At 32.1% G+C, this 23,843-nt stretch overlaps 2 protein-coding genes across 8 annotated transcripts in view; one reads left to right on the top strand and one right to left on the bottom strand.

Moving 5' to 3' along the window:
• The first annotated feature begins 10,118 nt into the window (after nt 1–10,118).
• On the top strand, nt 10,119–14,276 carry Ube2g1 (ubiquitin-conjugating enzyme E2G 1). Of its 2 annotated transcripts, none has more exons than XM_011051890.2 (4): nt 10,119–10,255; nt 12,293–12,672; nt 12,760–12,882; nt 13,305–14,276. In XM_011051890.2, the coding sequence occupies exons 1-3, from the start codon at nt 10,210–10,212 to the stop codon at nt 12,838–12,840; spliced, it is 507 nt and encodes a 168-aa protein (XP_011050192.1). In that variant the 5' UTR covers nt 10,119–10,209; the 3' UTR covers nt 12,841–12,882; nt 13,305–14,276. The 2 variants fall into 2 exon arrangements, with proteins under 2 accessions (XP_011050192.1, XP_011050191.1); XM_011051889.2 differs by lacking the exon at nt 10,119–10,255 and adding an exon at nt 10,318–11,085.
• A 4,048-nt stretch (nt 14,277–18,324) lies between these two features.
• cut (homeobox protein, cut) overlaps nt 18,325–23,843 on the bottom strand; it is a 143,102-nt gene continuing 137,583 nt past the window's right edge. For all 6 annotated transcript variants that reach the window (XM_087403637.1, XM_087403640.1, XM_087403641.1 and 3 more), the window contains exon 9: nt 18,325–23,731. In XM_087403637.1, the coding sequence (XP_087259763.1) occupies nt 22,044–23,731 (1,688 nt within the window). In that variant the 3' untranslated portion in view covers nt 18,325–22,043. The remainder of the gene's footprint in view (nt 23,732–23,843) is intronic.

Raw genomic sequence — 23,843 nt, 5'->3', positions numbered from 1 at the left:
TCATATGACAATAATGCATATATCGTGATTGATACGACACGGTAAATTAAATTACAATTCAAGAAGAAAAAGAAGAAGAAGAAGCAACATCGTAATTAATGCAATAGAGTGCTCTTAATTTAAACTATCAAACTCTGTTAATTCGTGTTTTATTAATAAAAATAATAAAGATGTTATATAACTATCAACAATTTTATTTGGTTAAGTAACAATAGAAAGAATAACAAAAAGAAAATAATTTAGTTCAATTTTAATCATTCAAAATGCCAGCAAATTTATTTAAAAAATTAATTTATTGTCAATAAGATAGGAAATTAATTTATTGTGTTATTAATAATAATTAACTATGAAGAAATATACATTAAAAGATTTATTAATATATAAAGCTTGCTTATATATTTGGAATGTTTTTTCAAATCTATTACATTTGTTAATATTCATGAATATTTGAATCTCATGTTAATTCATGAGGAACCATCTGAATTTCGCATCACATGATCATCTCTATTCCACCGTCTCGTCTCAATAGCTACAATAGATAAATCTGGGATGATAGCATCGAAGCGATACAAACCTGGACATAACATCAGCCTGTGCACATATTCTGGATGCCAATAAGTAAACAAACCGCGGCGCGAAATGGAATCGAAATCGGGCCATAAATCTCGAATGTAACTGTGCGAAATTGCCGAGAAAGCAAAGATACATAACCGTCGATCCTCTTTTCATTTCTATTCTTCATTCCTTTTTTCTCATATCGGACAGATTCTTTTGCACAGTGGTGATGAGTAATATCAGTTTCTTTTCTTTCTTTTTTTTAAAAACTAAAGTGCATAAATACTTATTCTTATCACTTGTCATAACAATTTCCGAGAAAACATTTACTACATGAATCTTATTTTTAATATCTCATATTTTTCCATAAAATTACTGCAATTGTATTATACTACAATACAGATTTCAAAAATACTTATTTTAAATAGATTTCAATTAAATTAATACAATAATTAATGTAATTAAAAATTATAATAATAAATAATTTTTCATTATCAATTTTTTCAGATTTCTTATTAAAATAACGTTTTATATTATTATTTTTTAAGTAATATAAATATTAACATTCTATCCTATCTGTATATATCCTTTTATTTAAATAAAATAGACATTTATAATTTTGATGATAATAAATTAAAAAATGTAGGATATGCATTATTATAATTAATATATTCATTAAAATATATATTATTTGTTATACTGCACGTCTTCATAAAATTATATTTTGTAATTAAATAAACAATATAAATCCACTTGTTGCAAGTTCTATAAGTAAAATAATAATACAACTACAATTTTATTTTAATAAAAAAATCTAACGAAAGACATGATTCATTATTCAGTTCTCATATTTTATTAACAAAATTCATTATTCTAATTATTATAATATATGTAAATATTATAATATACATTTGTATTGTTTTGAAAAATCTTCAAAATCTACACTCTACAGCTTGAATCATATTTTGCAGGTACATCGATTACAGGTTTCTCTCTGTAAGAAAGAAATTTGAAGGAGGCCATGTTTTTTCCTGTTACCGCCGAAATCACCCGTACACTACCGCCAGTATATCCATTTTCAATTTGGGAACTATGTGACTACATACACTTTCTAACACTATCGATAAAATCGTATCGTCGAAAGTAGATGTGGTTCGTCTCTGTACTAAATCCTGAAGATAGAAGCGTGCCGACCATAGGAGGAATAGTTTAATGGGTCCTTGAACGAAACAATTTTAATTTCGCATCTCCTACATATGCAAATAAAAGTTACTAAATTTTCATAAACGAAATTGAAAATTTAATCCGTATCTATCCATACCTACTCTTATCCTACCTACTCGTATTTTCATTTATTCGTGCCATATTCATACCTTTCTCCATCCGTGTATTCCTACCTATATTACTTCATTAATGTGTTAATATTGCAAATATAATACATTAATATGACTATGTTTAGCAGAGAATACAGCTTTGCAAAATGTTGTAAAATTCATCAATACGATTGGATTTTGTTTTTGGTTCCTTATGGATTTAAATGTATCAATCATATTGAAGAATCTTACAACAGTTGCAAAGTTGTTTTCTCTATTGAACGTAGCAGCTAATGCATAATCATCCTATCGCGTACTGATAAATTCAGCGAAAAACCTAATCATATTAAATAAATGAGCAATAAATAATAATAATTAAAACAGACTTTCAATCTTTAAAATACAAAAAAATGAACACATAACAAGGCTAATGAGAGTCAGCAAGTGCAAATTTTGTAGATTTTTTCAAAATGCGCTTGATGATCCGCACTGACTCTCATTAGCCTTGTTGTTTATTGGTTATTTTGTATGTTAAATAAACAATAATTCAGAAAATATAAGAACTCCCAATTTGCGAGCAAGTTACCCTCCCGAATATTCAGTTTATCTTTATACACTAAGAAAAAAAATTTATTTAACTAACTACACACATTTAGTTGTTCGCAGATTTGGTTAATTCAACAAGTTTTATTTAATCGAATTTAACTGTAATCTGTTTAACATTGAACAGTTCGTTAAGTAGACTACGGTTAAATTCGATTAGGTAAATAAAATTTGATAAAATAATCAAATCTGCAAACAAGTAAGTGTGTTCGTTGAACACTTTTTTTTCTCAGTATCCTTTTAAAAACTTAAATTGATGTTACACATCAACTATAATTGATGTTACATCAACCTATTTCGTTTAGATACTCGTTTTTCTTCTGGCCAGATTGATTTCTTTCTGGCTTTTCGTTGCTCCTGGCCAATATTCTGGCTTATAATGCATGTCAGAAATCGACAACAAGAAGAAATACTTCTTTTTGCTGTCGACTGTTGCCGACTGCTGCCGATTAACATTGCCGGCAATAAGCGTAAGATTTTATGCTTATATACGATGCGCGAAACACGAACGCTTCGTGAAGGGGCCATCATATCAATAAATTTGATTAAATTGTGTAATATGAATAATTATCAATAATAATAATAATAATAATTCCATTAATATACAACTAACAAATGTCGCGTTTATTCTAAATAAAAAATATAAATATTCGACTAAAAATAAATCTAAATTTAAAAAATCTTTAAGTCAATAACGTTTTTATTTCAAAAGTCTCGAATACTATGAAACTAGATTAAATTTTTTAATATAAATATTATTATATAAAGAACGAAACTTTAATAAACTGAAAATTACTAAATCTATTACCAAAAATTTAAAATTCAAAGCCTATGTACGTATCTTTAATGATTCAAACGATTCGTTGCTGAATTTCATCTCGAAACATGCGGAGATAAGAAATTCAGATGAATGATGTAAGATCCGAAAGGGATAATTTTCTCTCACATCAATAAATATATTCCTATCGTATTTTGTATATTATTAGAATTTTTTGAATTCATCATTTTTTGAATAATTTATTATTTTAAAATTAAGTATTTTAGATCATGCAAAAATCTGAATGTAATTTTAAAATAATTATAAGATAAAATTTTTATTAGGTGTTGGAATTAATTCGTAGCGTTTTTTAATGAAAGAATGTTATTTATTTCACATGAGCATTAAAAAATACATTAATGAAAGTACTTCCCATCACTTGTAAAACGCTACGAATTAATTCCAACACCTAATATATTTCTTTGATAAAATGTATATTGGATCTTACATTGTGTATTACTACTTTAGCTGGTATAAAATCCAGTTACTACATATGGATAAGTTATAAAAGATTAGGCTAAAGTAAATGTATTGAGATAAATAATAATAATTAATAAATGAAAAATGAAAATTTTTTTACAGAAAAGCGAGATTAATAAATTATATGCTGTACATTAAAATTTTTGTTATCATATCATTAGTAATATGTATATAAATAAGTGTGAAACACAAATAGAAGGAATTTTTAAAAAAATATTTCGTATTATACGTATATGTGTGTAGGTATTGCTTTTCTGTACTAACTTGTATAAAACTTAATCCTGAATGAATATTTGAGAAGAAATAGGAATAATAATAAAATAATATTTATTAAACTGTAATAAATACTATTTTCTATATAATATATGGTATCTATAGACAATAATTTTATATATTCATAATTATTATTTTATATAATCTTTATATTTTTTAATTTTCCGTATTTCATATATTTCAAAAATACGAATAATTTATTCTTTTTCTTTCAAGTATTATTTTAATATAAAAAACGACCATCGGAAGAATCTATTTTTTATTATACTTTTGATGAGATTAAAGTACGTAACAAAGTGTTCACATTAACACGTGTTCACATGAATTTACAATTAGTAGACAAAATTTGAGTTAAATTTAATAATAATTAGAAATAATTAAAAGTCCTCCTCCTGGTAAAAAAATTTTCATGCATGAATATATATAAATATGTATAAACATACCTAAATATTCATAAATATGTATAATCATATACGAAATATGTATCCATATATGTTCATACATTTCTTTTTCTTTTTTGTAAAATTATTTTGTAATAGAAATAATAATAGTAATGTAAAAACATTAAAAATAATTAAAGGATTAATTTTCGCATTGTTCGTTTCAGAAAAAAAAAACAAATTTGGAAAAATGTAAAAAAAATTGCTCATACACAATTATGCATAATTTTATATGTAATTATACATAAGTAATTTTTTTACATTTCTTCAAACTTGATTTTTTTAAAACAAATAGTATAAAAATTATCCTTTTAATTATATTTAATTTCTTTCACATTACTATTATTATTTCTAGCACACTAAAAAGTAATTTTACAAAAAAAAAGGGGATGTATGAATATATATGGACATATAAATATGATTATACATGTTTATGGATATTTATGTATATTTATATATATATATATTTATACATATTCATGCATAAAAAATTTTTTATTGAGTTAGTGTAGTGTGACATTATAAATTTCACAGTGCATGCACAATAAATTTCATATACAATAATAAAGAAGTATCCAGGATTAATTTTATTCCAATCTGTTATTACTTATCCATTTTAAGGCAACGGATGTATGGAATGCTATACATACAGTTATTCGTATATTTTTATAAATTGATACATATGCATCTATAGATAATAGTAATTAATAAAATTACCACACATCCGTTACCTCAATAAAAACATTAATTTATCACTTACCAATCCGATGCGCAACAGTGGAGTTATATCAGCAAAGTCGCTACGATGATTCTGTAACAAATAAATTAAAATCCAAATTAAAACCGAGATTAAAAAAAGTAATGATTAAAAAAATAATCATTACTTTAAAATTAAAACCGAGATTAAAAAAAGTAATGATTAAAAAAAAAATCATTACTTTAAAAAATAATTGCTATATGAACGCATGCAGTTTGCTAAAAAATAATCATGCAATTTTGAAAATATGACTTTTTTTTAGCATTGAATTTTCCATTATTTAATTCATTATTTAATTAGATATAAAACAATTATATATTCTCTAAAATAATTATATGTATTCTCTAAAGAAGATCTTAGCAAAAATAAATTTTTATACAAATTTATTTTTGTTAAGATCTTCTTTAAAGAATATATATTATATATACTTATTTTAGAGAATTTTATAAAAGGAGAAAATAGATAAAAAGAGAATTACTTAAAAATTATTTTAGAGAATATATAATTATTTTATAGAATTATTTCATAGAATTATTTTATATAATTATTTTAGAATACATAATTATTTAAATTATTTTATTTAATAATGATTTTAAAATAATCATTTTTAAATTATTGTCAAATAAAATGATTTAGAAACAAGCAAAAAAAGTTAATTTTACACAAATAAAAAATAATATTTACCGCAAGGTTGCTCCACCGGTGCCCGATGTCTCTCCCAGATCTCCTCCTCCTCTCAGAATTGGGTTGACATCCTCTCGCACAGGACACTCGCGTAAAACACTCCCGAATAATACACTATAATCATGCGCGGACTATAACTTGAGACTATAACTCCGATAACTTGAACGGCACTCCCGAAGCAAACGCGCGACGCGACGAACCGGCTGCGGTTCGTTCATTTTTAATTAAATCGGTGGACGAGAGTACGTTAGCTTCCCCCTGGATTTTTACACGAAGAGAATAATTTTACTCAAAATCTAAAAATTTAAATAAATCATTGAAATAGATCCGAAAATTTTTAGAAACTTAAGAAAAACTGTTTCTTTTCGTGTAAATATCCTCTGGGTACTAAGCCCTCCCATCATGCCAAGGTCGTACCCGTGAGAGGAAAGATAATCTGAAAAATATAATATATAGCTATTATCTACATTACACTATGCAGTTACTATGTTCGGTTAACTTTTAGAAACGAATATCAAACACACGTCCGCAATTCGTTATCATTGCGAAATAAATTCAAAGCAGATAAAAGGGTTGAATCTTTTATTTATAGATGATGCCTGGTAAGATATGATTAGAGTCAATGAAATAATAGGCTAGAGATTAATAAAAAAGAGAAATGTTTCTTTTATTATTGATAAATAGTTTCAAAGTTACGTTTAATTTTTTAACGGATCGTATAGCCAAAGGTGCACAAGAAACAAAAATTAATTGTGAAAGCAGGAATTGCGTTATTTGCATGAGATTGTTCATATTAACATTGTTTTTTTATGACTCGTATGATACCGTTTGTACAGATAAGTAGCCGTGTCGCTCTTCTTCACATTTCTTTTTGAAACATAATAATCGTAGAAAATACTAGATATAATACAAAATGTGGTAGTTTATAAATATTCACATAATACGATTACTAGTATGATTAATTATTCATAAAGTACAACGTATTTCGTATTATATTTAGTATTCTTCGCGATAAGATTTCAAAAAGTAATGTGAAAAAGAGCTTCATGCGATATGATTACCTGCTTGTACGAATTTCGGTAAGAAAATAACTGCGCGGTAACTACGCGTAAATGTAAACATGACGCGCCGCTCCGTGCCACACTTCGTGCCACCCCGTGCCATCCCGTGCCATCCCCACTCCAAGGTCGCGCGCCAACAGTCTAACTGTCGAAATATTAACGAATCGAAATATTAACATATTACGAAGTAAAATAATATATTCTTTACATTTTTAATGTTCTCTGATTAATGAAACAATTTCTTATATATATCTTGTTTTAGTGGCGCGAGTCTTTTGTGATATAATTACATTGTGATACATCGAAGAACATATTTGATATTCATTTTATAATTTTAAATATTTTGTATCAATTACAATGTGCTGACAAAAGGCAAGAAATAAAAAAAGGTATATACTAGCGTGGTTTTTTTTACATAATTACTCACGTAAAATGTTTTCGACATCCCAACATTATATCTCAATTTTCATTGCTCTTTTTTGTGTGATTTACAATTAAATAAAGAGTAATAAGATGTCATACATTCTTTAAATGAATTTGAAATAAAATTTATTTTAAATTATGAAATAATTTCGACTAAATAAAATAATACGTATAAATAGCATGCACATATATTTAGAGATATGTAATTTAAATATAATTTATTTGTTACTTTTCCCGTCATCATAAAAATGCGGAGAAACACGAAAATGACAGAATTATAAGATTCAAAGTGATAAAAGGCTACAATTTGAAATATCTAACAATAAGAATCTCATTTTTATATCGTATATGTAAGAACATATGAAACATCTAAGTCTAAAATATTTATGCTATGTATGTGCGTAATGAATCCAAGAAATAAAGCAATAAAACCTATTAACTATATAACCTAGTACACTCCTTAGTTTTAGATAACCTTACGTAATTCGAGTTCGTAGATATCTAATTTTTATTAATTAATACGACACCTGGAGCGACTCGTAAAACACATCCACTTCCCTTCGAGATCGCCGAGCGAATGCCGAAGTGATGACGTATCAACCATCGCGCCGCGCGACACGCTCCCCTACCCTGTTCGCCACGTGACACGTCCCCCTCCCCCCGTCACGCTGTTCGCCTATTTTGAACAGCATCGATAATTGTATATTGTATTGTAAATAATTATTACAATTGTAATATATCGAATTTGTATAATATCGAATTGTATAAAAGATAATACAATAAAGAATAATATTAAAGTTATCGCAATTTCATTAACGAAATACATGAAATAATGAAACATAAAAATAAAAAAATAAATTAAAGATATACTTATCTGCAAAAACGGGCTATTAAATTTATTAGTAGCTCATTTGTTTTATGGATGAGTATACAAAAAAAAGAGGACCGTCGATAAAATTGTCGGGAGTAGTGAAGGGTCTCTATAGCTCGTTTTTGCTAAATTGTATCTTAAATTGACAATATATGTTTAGAAAAGTTTAAATTTATTAAAAATCTCTATAATTGCTAGTAATTATAGAGACTTTTAATAAATTTTTTTATACATACTAGTAATTATGTTTGGTGAAAAATTCAAATTGAAAATTTGCATAAAAAAACATAACTTCGTAATTTTATAAGATATTATAGAATAAATATTATATAAGGCAAAATACACTAAATTACTTGTTAAATTTCGTTTATGAAAATTTAGTAATTTTTATTTGCATATGTAAGAGATGCGATATTAAAATTTTTTCATTCGATAACCATTAAATTATCCCTTCTATGGATAGTCGACACGCTTCTATGAGAATTTAGTACAGAGACGAACCACATCTACTTTCGACGATACGATTTTATCATTAGTGTCAGAAAGTGTATGTCACGTAGTTCCAAAATTGAAACTGGCGGTAATGTACGGGTATGTATTTCGACGGTAACAGGAAAAAAGCCGGCGTCACACCAAATGAGAATGGATTGAAATGGATTAAAATGTATTCAGATTTTCAGAAATACGGATTTATGAATATTAAAATAAATCATTTCCAATTCTGAATATATTTTTACTCATTTATAGGAATTGTATGAAACAAATGGCTATTCCTTTTCAATCTTCAATGCATTTTTATTCATTTATAGGAATGACATGGAGTATATATATATATATATATATATATATATTTCTATGCTTTTTAATTTAAAAATAATATAGTATTTTATGTGCATCGTAAATACTGCTCAATTCAATATTATGAATAGGACATGCAGTTTTTTAATTCAATTGAATAAAAAAAGTTTTTTTTTAATGGATTTTTTAAATGGATGAATGCTATTCAATTCAAAAAATTGTGAATAGAAAAAATCTATTATTTTATTTAAAATGCGTCATGAAAGCTACTTTATTCAGAATTATGAATACAAAATTTTTCGTTTTAATTGATCTGAGTTAAAAAAAAGTTGTGCCGTAAAAATATATCAAGAATTCTACTTCAGTTAAAAGAAACATAAAAAAAATTACATAAATATGTACAATAAATGTTACATATATAAATTACTTATTTTTAATTTATAAATTAATCGCTTTTATGTATATTTCATATTAATATGTTTCCTTCATTATACAGCTAGCATATATTTTTTATTAGGGCCGGTTGCACCAACGTTACTTTGATGATTTTAAGTGTAATCTAAAACTCTCTCTGTCTCATTTTAAAGAGACAGAGAGTTTCTTTAAGCCTCACTTAAAATTAAGTAATTGATGCAATCGAGCCAAAAAGTTTTAAAATAATAACTATTGAAGTTTATGTATAATTACTTTAATTTATTTAAACTTTTACATATATAAAAATTTTTTATATGAAATCCAATCCATTTTTATGGATTTAAAATACGGATGGATTGAAAATTTTCAATCCATTTTTGTTTGCTGGGATGGCCTCTCTCAGATTTCTCTCTGCTTTTATTCTTTGTGGGTACAGTCGGAATTTCATAGTTCGCTTTCTCATCATTTTTTTACTAACGTCGATCTGTTTTATTCACGATTGCACGAATCCTCTGCTTTATTCGAAGCTTCGGCTGATTATCGCGCGGTGCAGCACCGTCAACGCGATGCACAGGCCGGCGCAGAGCTCAGGACGGAAGAACATATGTTTAGCCAGTGGCGCATGCGTGGTCACCGCTTCCGCGACGTACCTAGCCATCTTTCCAGTCAAGCAAAAGTGATTGTTTTCAGTCTTAGTCTTATTTAACTGAACTTTTATTAATGTCAGAGCCACAGTCCGCGCTGTTATTACGGAAACAATTAGCAGGTATAATGTGAGCGCGGTGCGAGTGTTAAGTGTGTTTGTCGGAAGCGTGAAGCGCGGCCGAACGAGGAATCCGAGTCGGTGTGACTCGCGCTTTCCAAAGGACTCGCTGCCGTCGCGCCTCGCAAGCCCGACGTTTCTTCTCCGACGGTCTCGCGCTCGTCCTCGTCGTAAACTGTCGTGCTGTGAATCCACGATCACATTCGCTGCTCGACACGTCGTTCTCGCCGGCTCGCTACGACCGCGCGCACGGGGCGTGAAAATCAATACGCTCACCCGCGGAGAGTCTGTGTATGTTGCGCCGTGAATAACGTTAACCTAAGCGGCGGCGTAACGTCGCCCTCATCGTTCACGGCACGCCGCGATCTTCAAAGTTCGACTTGCCTTCCCTGTTCCCTTCCCCTCCGCCCTGTTTCCCCCGTTCCGCCAACTAGCCGGTTCGTCGCATGCGATGTTCTTCGTTGCGCGACCACGAGGACGAGGAGGACGAGGACGACGTCGATGTCGATGTCGAGAGCGAAGGCCGCTCTCGTCTCTCGTGCCCGAAAATAATTGCAAGCCTCGTTATTTATAGCGTATGCGCGTCACTGCGGTCGCGCACATTTCTCCTCGTGAGCGACGGAAAAAAACATCGAGCGGAGAAGCGAGAACGAGAGAGAATAAAATAAAAATAAAAATAAAAATAAAAAAAAAGTGGGAGACACAGTATAGAGATAGGGACGAGCACGAGAGCGAGGGAGCGAGAAAGCCGGAGAGAGTTGCGAGGGAAAGAAAGAGAAAGAAGGAGGGAAAGAAAGAGCAAGCAAAAGCGCGCCGTGCAACGACCATCGAAGGTCAGCCGCCTTCGGGCCATGCTCCCCTGTTCCAGACGAGATCGACGCCACGAAAAATGCTTCTCAGAGTTTCGCCTCTCTTTGTGCGACGTAGAACGGAGTCGAACTGCGTGCGCGCGCGAGAGAAAGAGAGAGTGAGAGACGGAGAAAAAGAAAGAGAGAACACCGTCGCGTCAGTAACCTCGTGCTTCGTCTCCTTCGCGCGGAGCACGTCGCGCTGACTCACCGCGCGATTCCCGTGTGGCGACGATCTCGCACGGGCGAACTTAACCTATACGCCGTGCGTCCCGTCCTGGACACGTTCGACTGGCCGCTGACGTGTCCAGTGCTGGCGAGATTCACGGGACCGTAAACATCCGCGTGCACGCGTACACGTGATTGTCATCACGAATCTCACGCTCGGAGATGCTGTTCTTTCCCCTTTTTTTATGCTTTACAGTATCTATTGGGGAACATAACCTAAACACTTTAGACGTTCTCCTCTTTAATCTGTCACTGCATTATATTTATCTGGCAGCATTATCACCGTCTTGATTATTTATGTTCCTCTCGAGATCTAAAAACGTTTTTTTTAAATTTTTTTCTTGTTCTCGAATAGTTGTTAAGTAATAATAAGTTTAGAAAATGATCCTCTCAAGCAAGATCGACCTATGACAGCATCTGAATTTATTGTTCCTCTGAATGCACAAACACACACACACACACACACACACACACACACACAAAATGTGAAACATATTTTAGAAGATAATTTTGTAGATCATATTTGGAGCAAATTGTAATTTTTTGATGTCTCACTTGATTTATAATCTTTAACATATATATATAATATATATATATATATATATATATATATATATATATATATAGATTTTTAATCAGATATTATTTGCTTTATTTTTTCTCTTAATTATTATATCATTTGTTAAATTCTTTACTAGAATTTAAAAGTTTCTTTATATATTTAAAACTGAAAGTTCTTTTTCTTTAAAACGTAAAATATCTTGGTTTATTATAAAGTACAATTTACAATTGGTACTAGTTAACATCATATTTATTTATCTCGTATGAATATATTCTATATTTATAATAGTAATAATTTGTTTAATATTTTCAGATACATCTTTTATTCTTAGATACTTTAGGTATAATTTGAGTAATCATAAGACCTGAAATGATTTCTACTAATATTTTTTTTCTCTTACAGAATTAAATAAAAACCCGGTAGAAGGGTTTTCTGCAGGCCTCATAGACGACAATGACATATATCGGTGGGAAGTACTCATTATTGGACCTCCGGATACATTATACGAAGGTGGTTTCTTCAAAGCACATTTACAGTTTCCAAAAGAATACCCACTTAGGCCACCAAGAATGAAATTTATAACCGAAATATGGCATCCAAATATCGACAAAAATGGAGATGTGTGTATATCTATATTACATGAACCCGGTGATGACAAATGGGGATACGAGAAAGCTTCCGAGCGGTGGTTACCAGTTCACACAGTCGAAACTATTCTGATAAGTGTTATTAGCATGCTCGCAGATCCTAATGATGAAAGCCCTGCTAATGTGGATGCCGCCGTAAGTATCTGTATATAGAAAATATCATGTAATTTTTTTTTTGTAAAAAAATAATCTACTTAATTTATTCTCTTTTTCTTACTGTAGAAAGAGTGGAGAGAAAGTTACACGGAATTTAAACGAAAGGTGGCGAGGTGCGTGAGAAAGAGCCAAGAGGAGTGTTTGTAGGGGATGAACAAATATTCAAATGGAAAGACTTATTTAATTCTGGTAAGTTGCCAAAATAATTATAGAATATTGAGTAAAATATTAAGTACTTATTGAATAAATAATAAATAATTATTGAATATAAATTATTTTATATCTATTATTTATGATGAAGATAATATTAACAAAGTTAAAATATTAAATAATAAGAATTTTATTGGATCGTACATGTGAAAACAATCAATAGGAAATAAGATAATGACTACAAATATATAATGTATGTACATGTATCGTATATACAAATTTATATCGAATTATTTAAGCATTAAAGATCTAGCTTCGATCGTTACGGGCCTTTATTTCCTATTTCCTATTAATAATATTGTTTAATATTGTTTGGATGAACGATATATATATATATATATATATATATATATATATGTATATATATGTATAATATATATGTGTGTAATATATTAACATAGGGAAGCCGTAAGCACTGTAAGAAAGATACCGACGCTCAGCATAAAGCTAACGGATAACAGTGCCACTAAAAACGGAAAAAGCCTGACCTATCCTTATGCAGAGAGAGAAAGAGAGAGAGCAAGACAGAGCGTGTGTACGAGAGAAAAACTCATGCCGCTCTATCATGTTTATTAAACCGCCGCCACCAACGTACGATCCGAATCCATCGAGACGGAGAAAAGAGATACACACGCAATTCACCTTTTACATAATAAACAGCTAAAAAAAATTAATTTACACGTATACATAAAAATATCATCTCTGTATGATTATTACCTTAATATTAATAGTTCTTATAAAAACTTAACTCTCCCCTGCCCCTCCTGCTCAAGAATGATCCTGAGCCTCTTTGGACGGAACCTTGTAATTTAATATGTTTACGTTTATCTCAATAATAATTCCTTAGTGTGTCGTTTCGTATTTTCTTACTTTCATAAATATATATATGTATAAATAAATTTTTTTATAAAATCGAAGACGGGACACATGTAACAATCTTGTAAAATGTTTATCGAGAATGGACAACATACGATATGGTATGACATTGCGGTGAGAATAATTAAAGCCGTGCGTACACGCGGTAAATGTAAAATATATATTAAATTTTCATCGAACCGTAAGTTGCCAAAATAATTAATTCTAATTCAAGTGATAATAATGATAATATTATTGTTAATGTATCAATAATTACAGTTAGTGCTCGTAACGTAACATATATGTATATGATATGGTATTCACTCTTAAACTCGTGTGCAGAGTAACGGCGCTTTCCTTACGAAGTAAACTTGCGGTTCTTTATCATCATTACAATGAAATTAAAATAATTCTTTCCTCTTAGGAAATTCGTTCGACTTAGTTAAAATTCGTATAATTCTTTGATCTGGTTATACATTATTTTATATTGTCAATTAAATCTTCAGACATTGAAACAACGTCTATGTTACATTACACCTGCTCTTTTCTCATCCATTTCATTAATTGTTTATCACATATTTTCTTATCAGAACATATAATGGTTGTGTTCAAGCTGCTATTATGTTCGTCGAGCCACTGAATATGATTGATTGGATCTATAAACATCTAATCGTGTTCAATTGCTTATCGAGCAAGCTAGTTTGCTTTATTAGCTTGAACACGTCCACTAACACAAGTAAAATATGTCAATTTTTATCACATTACATTTTTATTTCCATCATTCTTATTTTTTATATTTATTTTAAAACGGCTTTTATTACATAGACAAACATTTTTGCAAAATAAATAACTTTCTACAGTTTTTAGATTACAAGCATAATATACATGTATATTTACGTGATATGAGTAATAATAATTTATTTATTACTTACATTTACTAGATCTTAATGAATTTTTTACTAAATTGAATGAAAAATTATTGTTAATAATCATAGTGCGCTGAGAAGTATATAAAAATATCGTATTCTTCCTAATCGTTTCAATTTCAAACAGTTACGCAAATTCAAATATTCGAGGTTGCGCGCCAAAGCGTTATCGCGCGCTCTACCGGTCGTCATGACAGTTTTGGCGTATTACCGCGCATTCGGTTCGTTGACGCCGAGTGTTGATCGCGATCGTTCCGCAGTTATTCGTGAATTTTACCCATCAAATGTGTCTGAGTAGTGCTTCTTTTTATCGGAAATGCCGATTAAAGTGACGAGTGATCGTTGGGACGTGTCGGTTTTCGCACATCCTTGTTATCGTCGCCATTTCGTTAACCGCGACTGTTGCTACGTCTAAGTTCGAAACCGTTGTTTCAGTAAGTACAAATTCCGATGTTGTAGTCACGCGTAAGTGATCTTTAGGTTTGTTCGAGGTAAAGTACGTGTTTAATGTATCTTTCATTAAACGTAGCATGTCCAGGCTCATAATTATGTCATATACTACGTCGTGTTTAACCGAAAATTCATTGCTAAATACAATGTATATTTTGCATCGCGATGAATGATAAACGACGAATGTGCCATAGATCCGTTTCAGATGAAGTCTATCACATTATCATAGCATTTTGATTTACTACAATATTGGCGTCAGTAATGTGAACAAGAATTCCGTCAAGTGAACTTTTGACAAAAGTAAAGATTGGATTGCGTAAATCGATTATAAGGGGAGATCAGTGATAGAAATGAACAGTAAACAAAGCTTCTAGGAAAGAAAAATTGAGATAATGAAACATAAAAGCGTAAACGTCTCTTTTTCATCTCTCATTGTTTCAATTTTCATCTCTTGTAAGCTTCGTTTACTGCTTCTGTTACTCTTTCCTTACATTGACTTACGCTCCAATTTTTATTTTCGCCAAAGACTCCAACGACTCACAAGATAATATGAAATATTTTATGTTGCGTCGATACTGAGAACATAAATGTGAGTAATAGTAGATACATATCTCGCGTTGATAATGTAGTATACTAACAGATATAAAGCCATAAAATTTATCATTGTTTTTAGTATAACTATAAATCTTTTACAAATTGATTATATATGCACAAGCTAATTAAAATATGCAGTATTTGCACAGTAATTGGCCTTATTTACATATGTGATAATTAGTAGTATTTGTAATTTTTACTGATTGTCATTATCTTTTTTACTTTATCTGCAATTATAATGGTTTATGATTGGTCTGCAAATTAGAATCGTTGTGTAATAATGTAGTAATGTGATCGCCAAGTTTATAAAATAATAAACACGAAATAATTAAATATGCAGTAGTAATTAGTAATATTTAAATTATTAATGCTATGGTTATTACGATTATAATTAACGTAGCTTTTTTTAATTGTATTTATGGTAATTTTAAATTGAGAATAAATAACTCATAAGAATGTAGTATTGATAGTACTAATTTCAGACAAAAATATATGTATAAATAAGTATAATACATATAATCATTATCGAATTTTGATATTTTAAGATTTTTAATTTAGAAATCTATAATCTATATCGAAAGAGATGTGTACTTGCTACGTCCAATGAAAAATTCGCTATCAGACATAATAATGATTAATTGCAATTATGTGCGCAAGTTACGCGTCGCGAAGCAAAGTGCATTCTATATTTATAGTTTGCGTGTTACAACATGATGAATTCGTGATTGTCTTGCTTTTTCGAAAATAAAATACGAAGTGCGTTAACTTGCGATGACCGTTCGATGATGTGTGTAATTAAGTGCTCCGTTTCTGGATAGACCTGGCGCAGGATATTCCGGGACTTCATGACGGATGTAAACAGCAATGCTCTAACTGGTGAGTAAAATTTAATGTCAGCTCTATATGTAACTCTGCGTTTTAAGAATATTGTGAATTTACTGAAGATGGCCAGATTGTGGCCGAAACGTCTAATGTTTTAATTAATGTAATGATAATTAAATATCACAAACTATAACTTGTGCGGTGGTTTCTTATGCTCTTCTTTTTATACGTTTAAAATTTTATATTTAGTGATCTCTATAACGAAATCTTAAGCGTGCATCGATCGCTTTTAACAAAAAATAAATTAAATAAAATAATTTTTTTATTTTTTCCTTTTTTTGTTCGTGGATATATATATAATAAATATTTATATATTAAATGTGGAATAAAAAGCTCATAAAATAATTTTATTGTATATGATATAAATAAAATTTATATTTACAATTGAAGGTAACTGTGCTGCAATATCATATGTTCCTTTTTTCATCTACAAGATGCCGCTGCAGCATCATATAATAAAAAATTAAAAGATTATTTAACATTTCAAAACAATTTTGAAATAATATAATATATTTTGAAATTCATTTTTATTGTTTCTCTATAGCTCTACTATAAAATGTAATGTCGTATTTAATTATTTTTTTAATTTGTTTGATAATGATGTATAATAAATTAGAAATGAACTAGAATAGAATAGAAATTATAAACGAATAGAAAAGAATTAAATAGAATAGAAATTAATTAAACGAATAAAAAATTAATAAAAATTAATAGAAAATTAAATCAATTTTTTGATACTTATTTTTTAATGTGTGTATGGTATGCAAGAATCTTTAAAAGAATATCCAGTTTAATTAGACGGAAAATTTTTTAGTTGTTTTAACAACTTTATTCATGTCAAAAGTCTAAAATTTATTAAAATTATATTGAAAGGTAAAATCAATACGGAAGCAAAGGGAAAAGATGGGTGATTATAATAATTAGCAGCATAATATTTAATATACAGATTTTTTAATTTAGAAATTCTTGAAAGGAGACATTGATATGAATAATAATATAATTTTATGCATATATACAATGAAGATAATCTTCCATTTCTCATGATTGAATTGTATTATTGCATGTTTGAGAACTACTACGAATTTTAGATGATAAGAATGTAAGTTTCATTTAGCGAACGAGAATAACAAGAATAATCAGCGTAGTAATACCTAGGACAATTCGAGACATTGAATCTCTTTATGTTATTATGTATTTTTACAATTATATACACTTGTTACATATTTTTCTATTATACTTTCTAGTATTTAATTACAAAAAAAAATATGTAATAGATATGTAATAAATATATCATTTAAACAAAAAATATAAACTTATTTTTGTTGCTTCTCCACGTTTCATATTCTATGTAAAAATAAAGTATTATGGAATATATTGATTTTTATTAAAAGAATCTCTAAAAAATGGTTTTATCTACCATAAAAGTAATGATTATGCATGCACATATTAAATTAATTAAGAAAATAACAGCTAAAATTTGAAGTGCTCAAAGAGAAGCGTTAAATTAGAAAATTAGAAAAAAACAAATAAGTATGTTCTCTCAATGTCTCCAAGGCGGTAATAATTGTTATTGTTATTAATTTAGCAATTAGATTGAGTTTAAAATGTTCACGGAAGAGACACAACTTTTCGCAAAACCGTACTGTGCGTAAGGGAGATATTAAAGTTCCTTAAAAGTTAAGATCGTCAATAAATCTCTCATGTATCTTCAATATTTTGTATACCTTATTTATTTCTTTTTTATCTTCGTATAATAATCGTAAACGTACAATTTAAAACAATAGTGCTCGTGTGTTTATGCAATGTACAGGATACTCTTTAAAGCTATAATACAGTTCAAAATGAAATACAAATCAATAGACTATTACTTTAGGTAAACCTTGTTTTTTTTAATACATTATTTTCACTACTGGATGACAGTGTCCTTCGTGGTTCTTCTTTTTTTGATCGTATGCCCACGCACGTGCGTTTCGATACACGCGCGCGTTTCTCCCTTGCGCGTCCTGGGGGCCTCAACAGCTTTTGAATGTCTATCTACAATTACCTTTTGTTGTAAAATATTATTAGGTTTTACGATATGATTTCCCTCCTTCCCGCCGTTGTCGATAACGCTAACGCATCCGCACGCAATTACGCACTTGTGTATTCGTTATAATACATGTCCACCGTATACCATAGATGGTCGTCGATCTTTGCTTTCGACATAAAAGCTGTACTGTTTAAATAATTAAAGCTATCGGCTATCTACCGGCTATCCTGTATCTACAAAGGATCTATACGTTACACTTGTCTGCTGCGAACGAAGAACAGGGAAACAATCATAAATGTATACATATAACAAATCGTAAGGCGCCTACCCGTCGAATTATCGGACGCTTCGGTCGCGATTGCGACTAAAATCCGATCGTCTCATCAACACGAGTCGCATTATTCTTGTACCTGTAATAAATTCTAAGAAACGAACTCATTCGACTTCGGTCGTGAGAATCGACGATTATCTACGGATTCGCGTTTGGCGGATGCCACGTCAGTCGTATAGTTAACCCAAATCGACAAATCGTAAAGATGAATATTAGACTAATGCTCGAGCGAAATAATTTAGTTTGGTATCCGAAGATTTGAGATCGTACGTTTGTTCTTTTCCTCCTTGCTTCATCATAACTTGTTCGCATCCGGAGCTTTTACTATCGTAATCCAATTGATGTGTGTTATTCGATATAGATGATTGACGAAATATAGATGTTTCATTATGATCTTGTCTTCGCTATGTATTGTATTCTCGTCGATCATCTGGCTACTTAAGCTGTGTTTTAAAATTGACTGCCAGGGTATTGAAAATCTATAATGTACGTAACGTAAACTATAGATTTTCAGCGCTAGTAGTAAATTTGGAACATAACCTTAGTAAGATCAACTCAGGATCACTCATTAGCAGGCGGAATCAGCGTCATTAAGTTACGAGATGTAATCACACGAGTATAGCAATATGTACATTCGATAATCCGGTCCGATCGACTTCCGTTGTGACGATTCATGAAAAACTTAAAAAAAAATCAAGGATTGGGGAATGGGGAAAAAACAGAATCAATCGATCACTGGTCTTTCGTTTAGCAATGCCCTTCTAAAGCAATCGTCTCGAACGAATTTCTTGCATCTCTGCCTCGTACAATATCATTCACGTTGTTTTTTTTTTTTTTTACTGCGGACTAGAATTTAATTGAAGATTAAAATTTATTCTGGTAAATACTATAGTTTGATTCGTAATAATTCGAGGACTGTCTCTTTTTCTCTCTTCCTCTCTCTCTCTCTCTCTCTCTCTCTCTCTCTCTCTCTCTCTTTCACGAAGTTCACGCACACGTTTACTCATTCGCTCGTCCTTTCGCTCTTAATGTCTCGCTGAATCGCCTCGAAGTGTCTTCTGCACATTTTTCCTTCTCTCTAGGCATCGATTAATTTACGGCAAATTCTCATAATTACGTGTTCTCCTTTTGCGCCGCTTATAATAGCCCGAACGCTGCATTTTCACGGATCGAGTGGTCATTGAATCACATAGCTTAATGCTCTTTCTTTTCTTACCTCGCTCGTCGCTGATTACGCGACTTCATTCTTACGGTGTGTAATGCCGACTGCGACAAGTGAAAATTCAGCGTGCAGTCACTCAGTGTGTACCGCTGTTAGTCTGCGTGAATATATTCGTACGCTATTAGATAGTTAAGTGTGGTAAGTAAGTAAATATACAAGATCGTATGTGTATATATACGTGCGTGATCTGTGTGTGTGTGTGTATATGTTGTGTAGTTCTTTGTTTCGTATTCCGAAGTTTCTTCCATTCTTTTCTTTTGTACAGATATTTACATATGCTAAAAATCGCACGAATTCGCGCAATTTCTCGCTTCGTTCAATGAAATCGGCGTGCTTGTTCATCTTTTGCTCGCACGCCTTTTTTTTATGTATCATCGCGATATAAGCTCTATCACATTGGCTTTACAAGCCACATTGTTGTCACGACAATGATTCTAATAATAAAATAATGATTACTGATATAATAATGAGATTAATAATAATAATAATAATAATAATAATAATAATGATGATGATAATAACATAAGCCTAATAATACAGTAATATAAATATAATATAATAATAATCAAAAAGAATATTAAATAATAATCATTAAAAATTATAATCATTATTCATCACCAATGATTTTAGCGCAGCTAATAGTTTCCAACAAATAGAAAAAGGAAATTTAAATAATCATCTCGTGGAACGAATAAATTTACTTCTTTTTTGGTATTTTACATTCTGCAACGCCGTTCAACATATCAACGTAAAAATAGTAATCGATGACAGTGCTCTTGACAACTGAGAATATTTAATAATGATAATTATATAATAATAATAATATTAATAATTTGTAATTATATATAATAGCAGTGATAATAATAACATTGGTAACGGTCTTAAGTGATCATTCTCGCAATTGTATAAATAGACGGATAAGCAAGAAGTAGGAAAAGAGAAAGGGAAAAGGGAAAACGTCGAGTCTTAACCGAAAGAGATAAAAAGGTACGTAACTGGAAATAGAGAGAGAAGTATACAACATTAACAGCTTAATTGCTATGGAGGATACAGGGAGGCGAGTATAAACAATAACATGAATCACAATTATGCAATAATTATTAATCAGCCGTTCCGTCGCGCGAAATTGTCGTTAAAAATTAATAATAATTCGATCTAACAATTAGTTATTGGGAGATTGCACTGTGGCGAACCCGGACCACCTCCGTTTTCCGTACATTATCTAGTCCGCTCCTAGTCTCCCTTCCTCTGGAATGATACCCCATCGATCATTCATCAACGGGAGGGGTGTCATCCGAAAGCGAAAGCGGCCGGGGTTCTCTCGAATTTCGAGCGAATTGCAACGAGAGCCCGTCGTTCTTCCACAGCCGGCCCCGTTGTACTTCACAGTCCTTTAAATGATACGATCTCGCCGTTGACCCGCGCGCACCGACACTAATTTCGTAACACTTGCCGCATAGAAAACGTCACAATGTGAGTCCTTTTGATTGAGCTCCGTTCAGTTTTGATCGTTTTGTTCTCCTCGCGCTCGTCCATCGACCAAGATATCTTCTCGTTTCCTCTTTGATGACATCTTTTTAGATTCTTAGCGTTCGCCTCACTATGATAATGCCCTCGTCGTAGGCAGGACTCGCACGATCGAGTCCTATAGCTGGTTTTGTCATTTAAAACTTAACTAGACCGGAATCCGGAATTCTCGCGGAACGTCTTTTCTTATAAAGCGTTGTTTTGGCATATTTCAACAATACGACCTTGGAAACACGTCGGACACTCCGCTCTAGTTTCAACTTTGTCCGAAGAAGAAACACTGAGCTCGCGGATAATTCCATGGATTTTATACCTCGAATTGTCTTAGTAATCCCACGTTTCCTCCGGTTCGTGTTTCACCACGTCCTTTGGACTCTCCTCCGTGGACTGTTGCGTCTGTTGCGCTGACGGCGGTCTGAGCGACGTCGCTGGACTGTTTTGACCAGATTTTGGACTGGGAAGTGGACTATCCCGATCGGCTCCATTGTTGCCAGACACGGAAGAGACATCACTTTGAGCATCTTCTTCATATCGATCTTGCACTGGTGTCGGTTCAACTCTTATGGTTTCTTCGGCCTCTCTTTTTACTCCATAATCGTCCGTCTGCATCACACAAACTCCATTGATGATAACTTCGTCGCCTGTTCTCGTTGGTTCTTGCCACTCCGGATTCACCCATTGCGGTGCCGCGGGTTTTCTTCTATTGGATCTGACCGTCGTGGGTGCCGTCGGTGTTTCTGTAGGTTCTCTCTTTATACTACTGGCCGAACCTTCCGAGTCCTCGCTACCTAGATTACTCATCGCATCGTCGACATCTTCATCTTCGAATTCTTGATTGGGTTCTCTCTTTAGAGCATTCATCGAGAGATCCAGACCAGAGCATTGTTCCTTCAGTGCATTACCTACCAGAGCCGCCAGATTGGGATTAAAGTACGGAGAGTAAGGTAAAGGTACATTTCCTAGACCCAATCTCTCCTTTTGAATCTCCAGCAGTCTTTGGTTTAACAGCAGTCTGAATTGAACAGGATCGAACGGTTGACCAGGTTCTCGCGGCGACTGCGGCTCTGGTTGGCCGTGCGGTGTTTGTTGCTTCAGTCTCATTCGATGATTGTGAAACCAGTTTGTTATTGTTCTCGACGACAGAGCCAGTTCACCAGCAAGGAATTCGATGGTAGCCACATTGGGATAAGGATCCAAGGCGAAAGCGAGTCTGAGAGCTTCTTTCTGTTCTTCCGAGAAAAGAACGCGCTGCTTCTTCCCGGTAGTAGGTCCCGGACCAGGTGATGCCGCATGATAGAATTCGGCTGTGTCGTTGCTTGAAGTATCAGAACTGTTATCGTGACCGGGACCGCTGCTACGTCGTCTCTTGTTCGCCTCGCGTCGTTCATTCTTCAACGCTTGCAATCGATCAACATTGTGTGCATCTGACAGCCAAAGCTGCATCCTAATGAAAGGCTCTCGACCTTTTATACTGAGCATATGCCACGGTTTCGGTTTGCTCAGTAACTCGCTGACAGAGCCCTGCGACAGACCGAGAACCGCTTCACCGAAGATCTTCTGGCCGATATTGTTAGCTAATAACGCTTCCTTGATCTTTGTTGTGATTGTCTGTGTGTCGAGATCCTGCGTAAGGGCGGCCATCTCGTATACGCTTGGTGAAATGTGAGGATGAAGACTTCGAAGAGGCGACGGTGCCATTTGATGATGTGGCGAGTGTAGTGACATTTGTTGCTGCTGCTGCTGTTGTTTCTTTTGGAGTTCTTGCATGCTGAGCTGAGTATGAGGATGATGAGGTCCAGGTGGGGTCAACATCATCGGTGGTGGCGGTTGTGGATGTTGTGGATGTTGAGGACTTTGTTGTGGCGGGCCGAGTTGCATCTGATTTTCCTGTTGATGTTGTTGCGCCGCTGCTTGTGCGGCTGCTTGAGCGGCGGCTTGCGCCTTCGCTGCGTTCTGAAGCTGTTCTTGGACGAGTTTTGTTGGTGGCATAGGTTTCATAGGTGTTCCGCAAGCTGTAACAATAAAAAATTTGATTAAACAAATTTAGCAAGTATAAAAGTAAATTTGATAGTCCGAAAGCTCATCTTCTACGGACGTCAAACAATGCAATTTTTCTATCGAATA

Source organism: Acromyrmex echinatior, chromosome 2 (genome assembly GCF_024713525.1).
Source record: "Acromyrmex echinatior isolate Ae372 chromosome 2, ASM2471352v2, whole genome shotgun sequence".
Taxonomy (NCBI): domain Eukaryota; kingdom Metazoa; phylum Arthropoda; class Insecta; order Hymenoptera; family Formicidae; genus Acromyrmex; species Acromyrmex echinatior.
Note: the sequence above shows the minus strand (reverse complement) of the source record. Positions and strands in the feature narration are given on the sequence as shown.